This window comes from Macrobrachium nipponense, chromosome 29 (genome assembly GCF_015104395.2).
Source record: "Macrobrachium nipponense isolate FS-2020 chromosome 29, ASM1510439v2, whole genome shotgun sequence".
In the NCBI taxonomy this organism is placed as follows: Eukaryota; Metazoa; Arthropoda; class Malacostraca; order Decapoda; family Palaemonidae; genus Macrobrachium; species Macrobrachium nipponense.
Genome location: NC_061092.1, coordinates 71475612 through 71492662, shown reverse-complemented (window position 1 = coordinate 71492662; position 17051 = coordinate 71475612). Strand labels below are relative to the sequence as shown.

Below are 17051 nucleotides of genomic sequence, written 5' to 3'. Positions count from 1 at the left end.
GAATGTTTATGGCAATTGGTAATGACAATAAAATATAATAATAATAATATGCTGTAATAATAATAATAATGATAAAATCAACAGTAATACCACTACTACTACTGCTAGCAGTAGTAAAAAAAATAATAATGATAATACAAATTATATGTTAGTGTTACAAAACAGTAGGTATGTAACACCGAAAATATGTGTCCTCTGCTGTGCTTGGGTTGGAAGGGTTGATTACTGCCTCGAAGAACCACGCTCTTGGGGCCTCGGAACTTTTTTTTTTTTTTTTTTTTTTTTTTTTTTTTTTTTTTTTTTTTTTTTTGTGCATGAGATTGCCAAGCTATAAAGTGTTCCTTTGAGCGTAGTTCAGGCTCCCCAGGGCACCCAAGGCAGTGGTAAATGGTATCTTTCCTCCTCTTGAAGTCCCTGGTGCAGATGTGACATTTCTTCTGTTTCTTGGGTTGAAATGGAACCCAGGAATGTATGACGCTCATGTTAGACATCGTGGGTTTTCTGTGACTTCTCCTCCTGTTCTGCTACGAGGATGGCCCTGCCACCAGGACTATGGTGAAATACCAAACCCTAACTTACTTTGAGGATAAATGCTATGAAGTCCTTCTTATAGCATTTTTGGTAGGAGTTCAGCAGTATCTGAAAGATAAAATGTATACCGAGGTTTTTGAACCAGGCAACAAATTTCTTTCTAAAGGCTTACGGTTCAAGCAGCTGGTCTGCCATGTCAACGCTGCCCATCAGACTATTATATTTTTCAATATGGGATTGGCTTGTTATAAAAAAGTTTTATCTCCGAAGTATGTTTTGCACTTCTCTACTATGCCAGCTGTATACAGGGTTGTCAGTACATTGACGTCCTTTTTTCATATACTTGACAATGAGAGTGTGCCTTTCCTTGCATAAGTTGATTGGTGTTTGGAGAGTTTTTCATTCATAAGTTTCTTATGGGGTCCCCTGCCAGCTCATACAACTCCAGTAAGTGTTGTGTCCCTGGTGAGTAAGTAATTACCAAGGCGATAACTGGTATACCAATTATCCGTAACTACATGACGTCCCTTGTCAAGCAAATTCTTCACTAGATGAACTACAATGATCTCCAATATGGATAGGTTATCAGCAACTGGGTCAGGTCCAGAAGAACTCGTATCCTTCCCATAATACACCTCGAAATTCCACGAATAGATATTCCAATTTGGATCTGAAGGGCATAGTATAAAAACCTTTATTCCAAATCTGGATCTTTTTGATCTGATAGATTGTTTGAATCTCAGCCTCCCTTTCCAAAGCATCAGTGCCTCATCTACAGCAATATCCTTCCCTGGTGTGAACAGAGCCTGGCTATGTTGGCGCAGTAAGTCAAAAAAAGGGTTCAATACGGGTGTTAGGCCTTTTCTTATCCACTTGGCCTAATGGAGCAAGCCTCATGAATTCAGCAGGCAAAAGAGAAATCTTGCTCCGAGACATAACTTCTTTACAAAAAATCCCTTGGCCACCCCCAACCATGGCATCTCGTGACCAATACATATACATACGGGGCATTTTATTCACCCCCATTATCACCAGCAAACATATAGAAAACATACATCTCATCACGAGTAACAGGCCTCCATAGATAAGTCCCATTCACCTTATGCTTTCCTGTTGAGCAAAAATACTCATCTGCCCTAGCATTCGTACATTCTCACAATGTGTCAATTACATCACCACAAAAGAAATATCAAATGCATCTCGTGGGCAGGTGAAATGCGATGTGTAAGGAGAGATCCCATTGTCACCCTCCGTGAAATCGGGTGGTGGGTCTGGGAGCATGTCAGAAAATGGATTGGTTATGAACCGCCAACCTTCATCGACAATAGCTTCATTGTCCTCCAAACACTCGTTGTCACTGTCATCCTCTAAGAAACTATCACCACTGTCACTATAATCATCATCTGATAGATCTGGCAGATACTCATGCCCTGACTCTAAAACACTATCTTCCGACATGATGCTGAAAAAAAAGACATACAAAATAACTGCAATCAAAAGGGAAAAAGTTTAGAATTCAAATCCTCATGGTTTACTCGCAAATTCGTGATATCCTTCATACATACTAGCCTGAGGTGTACTGGTCTATGTTGGCCAGTACCCCTCCTGATATACCATATGAAAATGACGTCACGACGACAATCGGACACTCATTGGTTAGAATGAATAGTGGGTGGAGCTTAAGCACCTCTCGTACACAATACTATGTCTGTAACCCGTCTAAGCTATAGAAAACAGCTTTGCTTTTCGAGGAGGGATGAAAGACGTTTAAGCATACGTCGCATTCTTTTACTACTGGACCATAAAAGACATACATGTGTACGTCCCAGTGGCGAAGGGGTTAATGATGCCTTGAGTCCTGTCTACACTAGGAAACATTGTTTACAAATGATGTTTCTTGTCCAGACCTCAGTTGTTGTCAGGATATTTGTCATTGTAGTAGCCTCTGTAATCTGCTTTGCTATTTAAATGTGCTTGAGGAAGGATAAAGAAGAGAAAAATGAGTGAGGAAAATTTTAGAAAAAGGAGCGTGTCATGCTGACTTGCTATGATGGAATTGAAAACAGATGGAGCAGGTGTTAACAATTTCATTTGAATGTTTGTTACTAAAATATCAATACTTTTATGCGGATGATAGCATCTAAGATATCTCGAGAGGATACTGTGTTTAGAGCCATTTCACCCTCCATCAGACTGGCTGTGACACTTGAGATATCTGACAAGTGGAGATTCTTTTACGAGTCGCGTACACCTTTAAGATATCGAAGCAGACCACCTTGATTGTGGTTCCTGAGGTTTGTGAATCTCTGTCAGGGACAATTGCCTGACATTAGCCCTCACCTGATCTTGACATTACAGTGCACCGTGGAGATGACGGTGAGGAGATGGAGGCCCTCTTTATTCGTCAGAAGAGGGCCCTTTCTCCCTCTTCGCCTCATTCACGGTCACTCAGCAATCATAGAAAAACAAAAGTAAAACTGAAAGGGCAAGTGAAGGCCCATCTTCTGAAGATCTGTAACACCTAGATCTAGGTCAAATTGTACTGGTAAAACTGATAAGATCTTTCTCACCAGGACACAGATTCCTAAAGTAGTAGGGAATTTTAAGATCCCTTCCTCTAAATAATGGCTCTCATGCAGTGGAACATCCGTGGCTTTATACCAAATAGAGAGCAAGTTCGGGTTCTGTTTAAGGATCATGATTTATCTGCGATGTGTCTACAGGAGACAAAGTTGGGAGAGCACACTCCCAACTTGGGTTTTAATTATTCATTTCATAGGTCTCCACCCCTGATAGGTGTACGTGCTCAGGGAGGCACAGGCATCATAGTCCGCAAGTCTGTTAATCATAGGATTGTTCAATTAAACACTGTCCCCCCAGATGCTGAAGCCTTGCCGAGGATGGGGGGCTTAGGGTTCAGCAGCTGGGCCCTGATGCCTGGTGGGAACCACTTTCTCGCTGGGCCTTGGTGCCCAGCTGTTGATCCAACTAAATAAGTCAGCTCTTTTCCTTTTACTAAAACTTTTCATCCTTCTCCCTATAAGGTACAGATTTTATGTTGATGACTTTTGGATTGGTTTTGGACATGATTTGGACTTACTCATTGGATTTGGTGGAGGGTGAGGATGGTTGGCATGCCACCTCACCCGTAGAACTCGAGTACCTAACGTGGTCGAGCGAGGGGAAAGTTTATATGTCAAACCCTGCTCTTAGTGCTGGGTCTGATCTCGACGGACATCATGACGCCTTAAGCACTGAGGGTGGGGTGTATATCTGGGTGGTACCCCTAGGGCAGCCCTGTATGGGATAACACTGTCCTCTAAATGTGGCTCCATGGTGGGTGGGGGGCTACCTGGACGAATCATAAATCCTTCGTCTTATGGTGACATTAATTAGATCTTCGGTTGACGACTTAGGCAAGGATAAGGACAAGGAAAAACCTGGTAATTCCTCCATTGTAACTTGGGAGCCTTTTTCAAATGAGCTGCTTGTTACAAACAATCTGCATGTGAAACCAGTCCCTTTAGACTGGAATTATGACTCGATATATAATGAATTTTGTAAATTTGGGAACATCAAAGAATTAAGAAATAAACTTGGCAATAATTATGGTTTTTTTGAATTTTGGATAATTTTTTAACAATGCATCGGAAGCTCACAGAGCCTTTAGAGAATTTAGGTCAGATTCTATGAGCGTTGGACCTTGTAGAGGCAGAAGAGGTCCTAGGTATCTTGACATTTATAAACCACCAAATGAAATAAAAGATCCTAATAGAACAAGTAAAATCTCCAGATCTCCAGACCCAGCCAAGTGGTTAATTATCTCAACGCATGGTGAGAGAGGCAACCTCTTCAAGGTGAAAAGGTTGGTAAGCCAGAAGATCAGCCCCTCTTGATTTGAGACTGCCTTGACGAAGTTCTGCATTTTCAGCTGACTGCTGAAAATGCATAGCGGGCAAGAGGGCTTTCGAACTGGGAGAAATATCTCCCAGTTTCGAATCCAAAAGTCTCAATTTTCCTCTTACTTAAATTTGTTTCCACTCTTCTACTATCTTTAACTCAGTTGCTCAACCTAGCTGTCCCCCCCCCTCTTCACTAAAACCTTCTTACAGGTTGGGCAGGGCTGGGCTTTTTTCGCATTGGCTCTTTCTTGATCCAAATGGCAGAGACTGTAGAGGTTTGGTCTGCCTCTCGAGTATGTTTGGACCCTGAGGATGTTGATATGATTTCATAGCAATATCCATCAGGCGGAACTACCTATGGGGGGACTAGTCTGCGGAATCCGGGGAGGTATAGTCTCTACGGTAGGACTCTCGGCATTCTTTCCGGTGTGCCCTCTATTGTAACATGAATGGGGATGATTGCATACTAGTTATGCCCTCAGTCCTATCAAGCGGGTTTTTTGGGCTTTGCTTACACTTGAGCCACTCATGTTATGGTAGAGCTATCCCTTCGGGTAGGGTAGGGAGTGGACATATGGATAGCGGGAGTTAGTCTCTGCTGAGTGTCTTTGGTGAGAGAGGGGTTGGTGTGGGGGGCCTGGTTTTCTGCCTGATTTGCAGTAGGTTTTTCAAATTTCTGCTGAAGGATTAATGAATAACGACCCTATGATAAACTCCCCCGGACAATGCGACCTCTTGACACTACCCTCCTCTTCGACCTCTGGCACGGACAAGGACAATCCTATAGAAAATTCAGTTGTACAAAAGACGACCCATGACCAAGACCTTGAATGTGGCTATGGAAAGTTCTAGGAGTTGTGAGAGAATCCTTTATGTTGATAATCTCTCCTCAGACTTCAATTGTTTTACATTTATGGAAATGTTTGGAAGGTTTGGTGAAATTAAAGTCATAAAGTATTGTGAAACTAAAGATTTTGCATTTTGGAGGGTTTGGATTGAGTTTACAACTCATAATAATGCCATGAATGCTTTCAAGTGCTCAACTAAGGAAAACTTAAATGTATGTTAATTCATAAAATGCCCCAGAATATTGAAGTTGATTCCTTTTATCCAGCAAGAGTCAGTCAGGAAACTACAGATGGGAAATGTAAGGTGAGGACATCTTTACCTGCCAGGTGGCTAATTGTTTCTACAAAATCAGAATTTTGCAATCTTTTCCACTTCAGGAAACATTTGAGAACATTGGCAGGAACAATGACCAACTCTGATATTACGAGGTTTGGAAAGAATAGTTTTTTGGTTCATGCTAAGTCTTATAGACAAGGTCACATGATCTCTTAAGTTGAAAAATACTGATATGATAAAAGAGGTCAAACCACACTATAGTTTTAGTTATGCCAAGGGAGTAGTATTCAGTCAAGACCTATATGAACTGCCTGACGAGGAATTGCTGGAAATGTGCGATGATAAAGTGTGGAAGATTTTCAAGGTTCCAAGATCAAGAATGATTATTTTCACTTTTAATAATGATCAAGTTCCTGATTATGTATATGTTGACAAGGAGAGATTTAGTGTTAGACCTTTTAAGCATAGACCACTCCAATGTTTCATGTGTTTTGGATATGGTCACTCGGCAAAGATATGTACTAGGAACCAGATATGTGCTGCCTGCTCCTTACAAAAGCATGAAGGCGAATGTACTACCCAGTATTATGTATAAATTGTAAGAGAAATCATATGCAAGGCATAAGGAATGTGAGTCATTTAAAAAAGAAGTGTTAGCCATAGAGAAAGCTCATGCTGAACATCTAAGTATTAGCCAGGCAAAAAGACTTTTGTTTCCAAGACCTCAATATAGTGAAGTAGTAAAAAGTGGAAAATCTAATATAAAAGATCTATCTAGAATACCAACTTCAAAGTCAAAGCTTCAGCTATCCCCTTCTGAGCTCGAAGTACATTCAGCATCTCCGCCTTCATCCAAGAAGGCCCCTTTGTCCCCTCCCGATGGGCCTCCTCTGGGCTTCTGGGAGGTCTCTCGGGCTTCTAATGTAGAAGCCTCACAGGCAGGCGCCTCGCTGCCTTGCTCTGGGTATGTCCCAGAATGACACCTTGATCAGTGCACCTCATAAGGCTCAGGTGCACGCTGCAGAGATGGTGCCTCTTAGAAATAAGAGACCCCGTACTCCATCATCATCTCCACCTATATCCCCACACCATAGTAGGGTTCCCAAGAGAGGAAATAGCAGGTCTCTTGAGGATCTGCCTAGTTCCTCTTTGAAACAAAGACCAAGACCAAGTCTTTCCAGACCAGCCCAATCCAAGTACAAAAAGTAAAAAAAAAAAAAAAAAAAAATCTAATAGTAAATAATGGCTCTATGTCAGTGGAACATAAGAGGTTTCCATTCAAACAGAGAACAAGGGTCCGGCAGGTCCTTTTCAAGGAGCATAATTTAGCTGCCCTTTGTTTGCAAGAGACTAAACTTGGTAATGTTTCTCCTAATTGTGGACAAAACTTTATTTTTCACAGATCTCCACCACCTGTAGGTGAACGTTCTCATGGTGGTACATGTATTATTGCGGCCAAGTCATTACCACAAAAAGTTATCAAATTAGACTCCATACTGCAAGCTTGTGCAACACAGATTTTCATCAATAAATGGGTCACTCTGTGCTCTCTTTATCTAGAACCTGGCCTAGAAACTCGATTGGTGGACAGAGCTGGCAATCCAAGACAATTAGAGGTTGAAGATTTGCAATCACTTTTAGACCAACTACCTCAACCTTTCATTCTGATGGGGGATTTTAATGCAAAACATACTTTGTGGGGGAAGGTAGGTGTGATCACCGTGGTCTTATAATTGAAAGATTAATAGATTGCAATGATGTAGTTTTAATGAACGACGGTTCTCCTACAAGGTTTGATGTAGCCCATAACTCTAGTTCAGCAATTGATCTTACAATATGTTCGTCGTCATTACGATTAGACTATAAGTGGTCAGTGGATGAAAATCTCTATGGGAGCGACCACTATCCCATCCATCTTAAGTATGTACAAATACACCCTCCCCATCTTTACCCAAGTGGAAGATAAAGGAGGCAGATTGGCCAGCTGTATGAAAAATCTACCAAAGTCAATTCGTCAAGGCCAATAAATTTCCTTGCCCCTCAGCTGCCTACGAATATCTCGCTAGTATAATGATTGGAGGGGCAATGATGTCGATTCCTAAAACATCAGGGAAACCCCGTCGTCCACTGGCACCTTGGTGGAATAGTAAATGTGCCTTGAGTAGGAAAATTGCAAGAGCCAGTTACAAGCGATATCGAAGGTGTCCTGTCTTAGTTAATAGAATAATATACAATAGAAACCTCGCCAAACAAAAGCAAATCTTTAAAGAAGCAAGGAGGGAATCCTTCATCAAGTACATATCAGAATTAAAGTATAACTCGCCACTTTCTCTGGTTTGGGATAGAATCCGTAAATTACTAGGGAAATTTTCCCCTTCTCCTTTACCGATTTTGAAAATCAACTTGGTAGTTATATCGGATGCAAGAGAGGTGGCAGAGGCCTTTGCTCGGCACTTTTCAAGCATTTCAAGCCCCAGTCACTACTCCCTGAATTTCGCAATATTAGAAATATGACTATAGTTAATCCGCCTGTTTGTTCAAATTCTGAGGCATATAACCTTCTATTTAGTATTGTCGAATTCGAATATGCCTTATCTTTGTCCTCTCCAACATCACCTGGAGAAGATGATATTATTTATGCAATGATTTCTCACTTACCTCTGGAGTCAAAAAAATTCTTTGTCGATGTTTTAAACGAATTCTGGTGCTCAGGGACTTCATATAAGTTGTGGAAAAACTCTGTTATAGTTCCTTTTTTAAAACCCGGAAAGGACCCTAGTCATCCCAAAAGTTATAGGCCTATTGCTCTTACCAGCTGTGTCTTCAAGATTCAAGATTTTAACGAATGGTGAATTTTGGTCTGATATGGTTATTAGAAACAAAGAACCTGTTGTCGAAGAGGCAATTTGGCTTTTGCAAGAATAGAAGTACATTGGATCCCTTATTATGTCTCACACGTGAGATTCAGAATGCTTTTGCAGTCCAAAAATCAAACAATTACCGTGTTCTTTGATCTGGAAAAAGCATTTGATACTACTTGGAGGGTTGGTATTTTAATGCTGCTGGTTGAATGGGGCGTATTGGTGGCAATATGTTTAATTTTGCCAAAGACTTCCTGTCTGACCGGTACCTTAAAGTTAGAATTGGCTCTACCTTCTCATCAGAGTATCTTCAGGAAGAAGGCATTCCACAAGGGAGTGTGCTTAGTCCAACCTTTTTTAATATTGCCATTAATGGGTTACTTGAACATCTCCCTGTTGGAGTAACTGGTCAAGCATTCGCGGATGATATTGTTATCGTCTGTAGTAGAGCTACTGCAGTTGAAGCTTGTACTAAAATTCAGTTTGCAATTAATGCTGCTACTTCCTGGGCTAATAGTAAAGGTTTCAAATTTTCTGTAGAAAAAACTAAATAAAGCTATACGTTTTTGCAGAACACGAAGAAGGGAAGAGATTCCAACCTTATTTTTAGAAGGTTCTAACTGGCTTTATGAAGATAAAGTCAAATATTTAGGAATTATTTTTGACAAAAAATTGACTTTTGCTGAACGTATAAATGAGACTGTAGTAAATTTAAACAGAGGTGCAATATTCTTAAAGTTGTTAGTAACCTGAATTTTGGAGCAGACCCGTACTACTTTATTAAGAATTTATCAGCACTATGCTTGAGTAAGATTGATTATGGATCTCAGGTTTATGCTCTGCATGTAAGACCTTGTTAGGTAAGCTGGATTTAGTACACAATATGGCATTGCGTATTTGTACAGGTGCTTTTAAAACGTCTCCTGTTGAGAGCCTTTATGTAGACTCTGGTTTTCTTCCTCCTTTTCATTCAGAGGGAGGAACAAGGTCTCCGATATTTGTCAAGAGCACTAACCTCTCAATCTAATCCAAATTTTAAGTATATAAAACATCCTGTTGACAGAGCACCAACAACCTAAACTACTTGCCTAAGCCCCTGAAGTTAGATTAAACATAAGTGCGAGAGAGGTAGGCCTTATTCCTCCACTGGTTATGGAAACTACATTTTCTAAATTCCCTCCTTGGTGTAGGCCTCCTTTAGATATTTGCCAAGTTAGAGACAACAAAAGATCAGCTCAAGTGTTCAGCTTAAAAGTAGCTTCTTGGCCCATGTTTCTGAGCATAGTAACTAGATTGCTGTATATACAGATGGGCTAAATCAGCAAATGGAGTTGGATGTTCTGTCATCGTCGGTGAGAGAACAATTACAAAAGCCTCCCTATTAAATTCTCAATTTTTAATGCAGAGATTTTTGCTATTTTTAGCGTTTTGAAATTTATTTTTAGTACAGGTAGCACTGGGGACTCTTATATTTTTTATTGTGATTCCCAGAGTTCCCTAGCTGCACTCCAGAAGTTGACGCCATCTAATCAACTCGTCCAAGAGGTGCAGGATTGGCTGGTCCTCCTGCATTCTCGAAAACGCATCGGTGTGAAGTTTTGTTGGGTTCCCTCGCATGTGGGAATTCGTGGTAACGAGCTGGCTGATACAGCCGCTAAGCAGGCAGCTTCCTCCCGGGCTTCCCACTCTGTGAGGGTTCCCTGTGAAGATTTTAAACTTTTTATTAAATCATTTTGTAGGACTAAGTGGCAGAATCACTGGTCCAACTTGAATAGTAATTTCAAGCTGAAATTGATCAGACCTTCTGTTCATCCCTGGTCACCTTCTGTTGGGATGGATAGAAGATCTAGTATAGTTTTAACACGCCTGCGTATAGGGGCATAAACTGTTTTTTAACCTCACCCGGTATCTTTTAACTAGTGAGCAGAGAGGCAGGTTCCTCAATGCTCCAATTGTAATGTTGGCATTACAGTGAGGCATATATTTATTGACTGTCCTCTTTATTTTAATCATAGACGTCGGTTTGGTTTCACCCAACAAACCTTTGTCAGATATTTTAGGAGAGGGTGCTCCGTAGAAGAGATTTTTAAATTTCTTAAGGAAATCCTTTTGTTTTATGATATTTAATTGAGTATTTTAATATGAAGTTTACTTTTTAATAATTTGGATTAATTATGTATACCTTTTTTCCAGTAAATATATCTTGTTGATATATATGCGCTGAATGGCCTTTGGCTCCGGCGCGTGGCAAATGGCCACAAAATTTATAAATTCAATAAATTCTATAAGGCACGGTTTTTATGTTGATGACTGGATTGGTTTTGGACATGATTTGGACTTGTTCATTGGATTTGATGGAGGGTGAGGACGGTTGGTATGCCACCTCACGTAGAACTCGAGTACCTAACGTGGTCGAGCGAGGGGAAAGTTTAGATGTCAAACCCCGCTCTTAGTGCTGGGTCTGATCTCGACGGACATCATGAACGCCTTAAGCACTGAGGGTGAGGTGTATATCTGGGGTGGTACCCCTAGTGGGCAGCCCTGTATGGGATAACACTGTCCTCTAAATGTGGCTCCATGGTGGGTGGGGGACTACCTGGACGAATCATCAATTCTACGTCCTTATGGACACACTAAAACCTTCTGTTGACGACTTGGGCAAGGATAAGGACAAGGAAAATTTTGGTAATTCTTCCATTGTGACTTTGGAGCCTTTTTCTAATGAGCTCCTTGTTACAAACATTTTGTATGTAAAACCAGTCCCTTAAGACTGGAATTATGAAACCTTATTCAATGAATTTTGTAAATTTGGGAACGTAAAAGAATTACGGAATAGACTTGGAAAAAATTACGGTTGTTTTGAATTTTGGATATTTTTCAACAATGAATCGGAAACTCACAGAGCCTACAGAGAGTTTAGGTCAGATTCTATGAGTGTTGGACTTGTAGAGGCAGAAGAGGTCCCTAGGTATCTTGAGATTTATAGGACCACCAAGTGAAATTAAAGATAATAAGTAAAATAAGTAAAACCTCCAGATCACCAGACCCAAGCTAAGTGGTCTTGATTATTACAACACATGGTGAGAGAGGCAACCTCTTCAAGGTGAAAAGGTTGGTAAGCCAGAAGATCGGCAATGTTGGGAGCCCAGAAGTAACTCGCTTTGGGCGTAATAGTTTTTTAGTTCATGCCAAGACCAATGTTCAATCATTAATGCTCCTAAATTTAAAGCTTGATCCCGAAGGTATGATAAAAGAGGTAAAACCTCACTATAATTTTAGTTATGCAAAGGGTGTCATCTTCATGAAGATTTACATGAAATGGAGGAAGAGGAAATTTTGGAGATGTGTCCAGACGTGGTTTGGAAGGTTTTCAACGTGCCCCGCTCGTCTATGATTATTTTAACATTTGTAAGTCCTTTTTTGCCATCTGAAATTGCTCTTGACAATGAAATTATGAAAGTTCGTCCTTATAGACCGAGAGTGCTCCAGTGCTTTAAATGTTTTGGCTTTGGACACTCCTCAAATATTTGCACGCAGAATAAACTTTGTGAATCGTGTGGCAAGCCTGAGCACGAGGAATGTTCTGAACCGGTAATTTGTGTGAACTGTAAGGGTGAACATCGAGCCCGAGATAAGAAATGCAGTGAATTTTAAAAAAGAACAGGAGGCATTACTTAAATCTATTGCTGAACACATCAGTGTGGGACAGGCCAAGAAGCTGTTGGGAAAGAACTTATTCGGATGCCTTGAAGGCACAACAGCCGGATATTGCTACTTCTGGTGCCCCTTCAGGTGGTGCTCCCCGGGGGTCCCCTAATGGGGTTTCCCATGCCCTCTCTGGTGGGGCTCCCCATGCCCTCCCTGTTGGGCCTCCCCGTGCCCTCCCTGTTGGGCCTCACCGTGACCCCCCCTGTTTGGGGCTCCCCGTGGCCCCCCTTGGTGGGGTTTCCCACGCCCCCTCTGGTGGGGCTCCCCACGCCGCCCCCCTAGTGGGGCTTCTCATGGCCCCTCTTGCGGGGCTCCTCATGTAGTAGAGACTCTGGTCAAGCCAGGGACCCTGTTGGTTCAAGGGTTCAAGCCAGGTCTCAATATGTTGACGACTTCTCTCTGTCAGGGACATTGCCTGACATTGAGCCCTCACCTGATCCTGTCATTACAGTGCACCGTGGAGATGATGGTGAGGAGATAGAGGCCCTCTTTATTCGTCAGAAGAGGGCCCTTTCTCCCTCTTTGCCTCATTCTCGGTCACTCGACCATCATAGGAAAATAAAAGCAAAACTGGAAGGGCAAGTGAAGGCATATCATCTAAAAGATCTATAACACCCAGATCTAGATCAAGTAGTTCTGGTAAAACTGATAAGATCTCTCTCACCAGGACTCAGATTCCTAAATTGGTAGAAAATTTTAAGATCCCATCTTCTAAATAATGGCTCTCATGCAATGGAACATCCGTGGCTTTATACCAAATAGAGAGCAAGTTCGGGTTCTGTTTAAGGAACATAATCTATCTGCGATGTGCCTACAAGAGACAAAGTTGGGAGAGCACACTCCCAACGTGGGTTTTAATTATGCAATTCATAGGTCTCCACCCCTGATAGGTGTACATGCTCAGGGAGGCACAGGCATCATAGTCCGTACGTCTGTTAATCACAGAGTTGTTCAATTGAACACTGTGTTGCAGGCTTGTGCAATTCAAATTTTCAATTATAAATGGATCACAATTTGTTCTCTCTACCTTGATCCATCATTAGAAAGTAGATTGCAGGATGCTCAGGGTAATCCCCGCCAGCTAGAATTAAACGACCTACAGACACTGATAGACCAGCTTCCTAAACCCTTCATTCTGATGGGGGATTTTAATGCCAAGCACACCCTCTGGGGAGAGCCAAACTGCGACCAGTGGGGTTTAATAATAGAACAGCTGCTAGACTTAAATGACATCACTTTAATGAATGATGGTTCCCCTACAAGACATGATGTTTTTCATAATACTGACTCAGCCATTGACCTCACTATCTGCTCTTCGTCTTTGAGGTTAGATTACCAGTGGGTAGTAGACCAGAATGATCATGGCAGTGATCATTGGCCCATTCACTTAAAGTTTATGAAAAATATTCCATCTCCATGTTTACCAAAATGGAAGGTAGGGGAAGCTGACTGGGGACTATTCAAAAAATCTACTGAAATTGATCAAGAGATGAACGATTTTCAGAGCCCAACATCTGCTTATGAGTATTTAATGAGTATATTGTTGTGTGGTGCCATGCTGTCTATTCCTCGAACTTCTGGTAAACCTCGGCGTCCTCTAGTACCTTGGTGGAGTGATGCATGCGCATTGAGCCGAAAGATAACAAGAACTTGCTACAAGAGATATTGTAGATATCCTTGCTTGGTAAATAAAATTATCTATAAAAGAGCTCTTGCTAAGCAAAAGAAAACATTTAAGCAAGCAAAGAGGGAATCGTTTATCAGATATATAAGTGAATTAAAAATATGACGCCCCTATGTCATTAGTCTGGAACAGAATCCGAAAGCTGCAAGGGAAATTTTCTCCTCCTCCCTTGCCTCTATTGAAAATTGATGGCTTCCTCATATCTGATTCTGGAGAAGTTGCAGAAACCTTTGGTAGGCATTTCTCCAGTATATCTAGTGCCCTACATTACTCTCCTGCATCCCCCTGATCCCAACTCCTTGACGAGGTGGGGGGCTTAGGGATCCGCTGCAGAGAGAGTATGCCCCTTTATGCCTATGCTCTTTGCTGTGGATCCAACTGAACATTGGGACCTTTAACTCCTTTACTCCTCCTCTTATAAATTTTCCCCCTTTCCCTTCTTCTTCTTTCGTTGATGACCTTGGCATAGTTTTGGACTATTTGAATTGGAATGCCTCTTTTAACTTATGGAGGGTGGAGTTGGATGGCATGCCTCTCCACCCGTAAAACTAGAGTACTTGACGTGGTCGAGTGAGGGGAAATTTTTAAGTCAAGCCATGCCCAACCAGTGCTGGGTCCGAATCTCATGTGGACTGACGACCCTTAAGGCATTGTGGTATGGCGTATATCCAGGTGAGTGTCCCAGGGCAGTTACCATGGTGTAACAGTATTGCTCCTCCCCCAGTTGGGCCTCCCTGGTGAGAGGGACCTCATCCTGGACGAAATTTAAATCTTAATTATATGGAAAATTTAACAAACCCCCTTACGACTTCTGGAACGGATTTGGACCACTCTGAAGAAAGCTCAAGTCACAAAGACCAGGTTGGTATTAAAACTTTAATACCATATACCAGACCAAGGAAACCTAAGTACCGACATGACCCAACTTTGACTCACTTTGACTCCCTCTTTGGGAGTGGAAGTTGGTCAAGGTTTCTTACTATGGAAGCAGAACAAAATATTTCAGCTTTGAAATTGGAAAATTGCTTATTAAATAGCCATCCAACGGCAGAAATGTCGTTCAGAAAAATAAAAGAAAAGACTTGGCTTATAGAAGCTACAACAAAAAGTCAGTCTGAAGATTATTTGTCTTTAAAAACAATAGATAACATTATTGTCAAAGTAAAAAAAACATGATAATATGAACAGTATCCAGGGTACCATCGTACTTCCTGACAATAACGACGAGCCAATAAATAAGAAAATGCTGTTAGACTCTCTCAAAAAGAGATACCCCAAGGTAGAGGATTGCGAGGTTTTATGATGCAATAAGCAAAGAGGTAATAAACAAATACTAAAAATAGCAAAAATAAAATTTGAGGGTTCAGATCTACCTCAAAAAATAAAAATTCTAGGTCAAAATAGAGAATTAAGACCCTATATTCCAAAGCCACTGCAGTGTCAAAATTGCAGTAAGTATGGACACACAAAGAGACAAATTGTAGGAATGAATAACTGGTGTGCGCTTACTGTGGATCTACAGAACACACCACCCAAATGGAAGTGCGGTGAACCCAAGTGTGTAAACTGTGAGCAGAATCATCATGCAAGATCCAAAGAATGCATGCATTACATATTACAACACTGAACTAAAAATGGTTAAAAGTGAAAGGACAGGCATGCCTATAGCAGAAGGCTAAATTAGAATTAAAAGTGAGAGGAATTCAAGATCCTGCTAAGAAACGTACATATTCTTCTATAACGGGAACCAGTAATGAAACAAAAAAACATTCAGATAGAAGTAACAAGATGCAACAAAGTAGATCTCAAGAAGAAGTCTGTAATATGCAGGAAAAAAACTAAGATAGTAAAAAATCAGGAAACAAGTGCAAATGAATTAGATAATATTCTATCAAATTCATTTGAGGTGTTAATGCATATAGAAGCACAAGAAAATACTATCACAGAGGTGGAAGTAGGAAGTTGTGATGTACCGAAAATTAAAGAAAAAAAAAAGACCTTTAGAGAGAAACACCACCAAAAACAAAGAAACCAACTATAATTAGAGAAACATCAGTCAAACCAAAAACCAAAGATATGAAGAAAGAACAAAAACAAAAGTGGACATACCTTTATCTCCTAAAATAATAATAAAACCTATGGATGCGAGATCCAAAACACCAAAGAAGTGGAAGGAGAACCATACCATGGATGATGGTGACTATGTCAAGGGTGATGAGATTACTCCATCACCAATAATCGGTACAATAAGAACAAATAAAGCAGTATATATGCATGACAACACATGTGGGCTGCAATGATTGCTTCATTGCATTGTGCAATGATAGTAAAAAAATATTACAAAGATTGCTTAACAAATATTATAAGAAATTTTATGAAATATAGAAAGAAGAGGCCACCGATTTAAACACCCATGAAAAAGGATGTATGTGCATTGAGCACTTAAAATATTATAAAGATAAACAAACTGAATGGTAAATAAATAAAATTTTAGAAAAAATTCAAGTTGATGATAATACAAAAAAAGAAAACAAAACACGACCGATATAACATAATATTTTCAATAGTTATATATACAATGGAACGTAAATGGTCTACAGACCAGATTACACCTGGGAGAAGTACAAAGGTTATTAAAGGAATATGAACCAATGATATTATGTCTACAACATGTCAATAATACAATTACAACAATAGGTAAATATACCTTAATATCAACATCACAGGTAGAAGAAGGAAATTTAGGTACAGCCATATATAGTACATAACAAAGTATGTTATGACAAAGTACCTGTAAACATAGCTGACCTCCAAATATCAGGTATTAAAATTCGAATTAAAAAACTATAATTATATCATTTTATAATTTATACAACCAACCAAATAAAAAATTACAATATTGATAAACTTGGAGAATTAACTTAAAAATGCCAAAGAACCTATGTTAATAGTAGGGGATTTTAATGCTCACAACCCAATATGGGACTGTAACTGTTCAAACAACTCAAATAGAGCAGGAAGTAAAGTAGAAGAACTTAATAGATTCAAATGACATGTGTTGTATAATGATGATGAAGTTAGCACATATTATTCAAAACACATGGAACATTTTCCTCTGTAGACATAACTCTATGTTCAACAAGTATAGTTTGACAGATTAGATTGGAACACAATTGATGACTTGTACACCAGTGATCATTTCCCAATATTAATTTCCTTTTTACAAAATAACCCAGCTAA

At 40.3% G+C, this 17051-nt stretch overlaps 1 protein-coding gene across 1 annotated transcript in view; it reads left to right on the top strand.

Annotated features, from left to right (window-relative positions):
* Positions 1-2154: 2154 nt before the first annotated feature.
* Positions 2155-17051, top strand: part of LOC135206355 (proline-rich proteoglycan 2-like) — a 49903-nt gene continuing 35006 nt past the window's right edge. The window contains exons 1-3 of the mRNA XM_064237775.1: positions 2155-2186; positions 3311-3471; positions 12212-12446. Of these exons, the coding sequence (XP_064093845.1) occupies positions 2155-2186; positions 3311-3471; positions 12212-12446 (428 nt within the window). The remainder of the gene's footprint in view (positions 2187-3310; positions 3472-12211; positions 12447-17051) is intronic.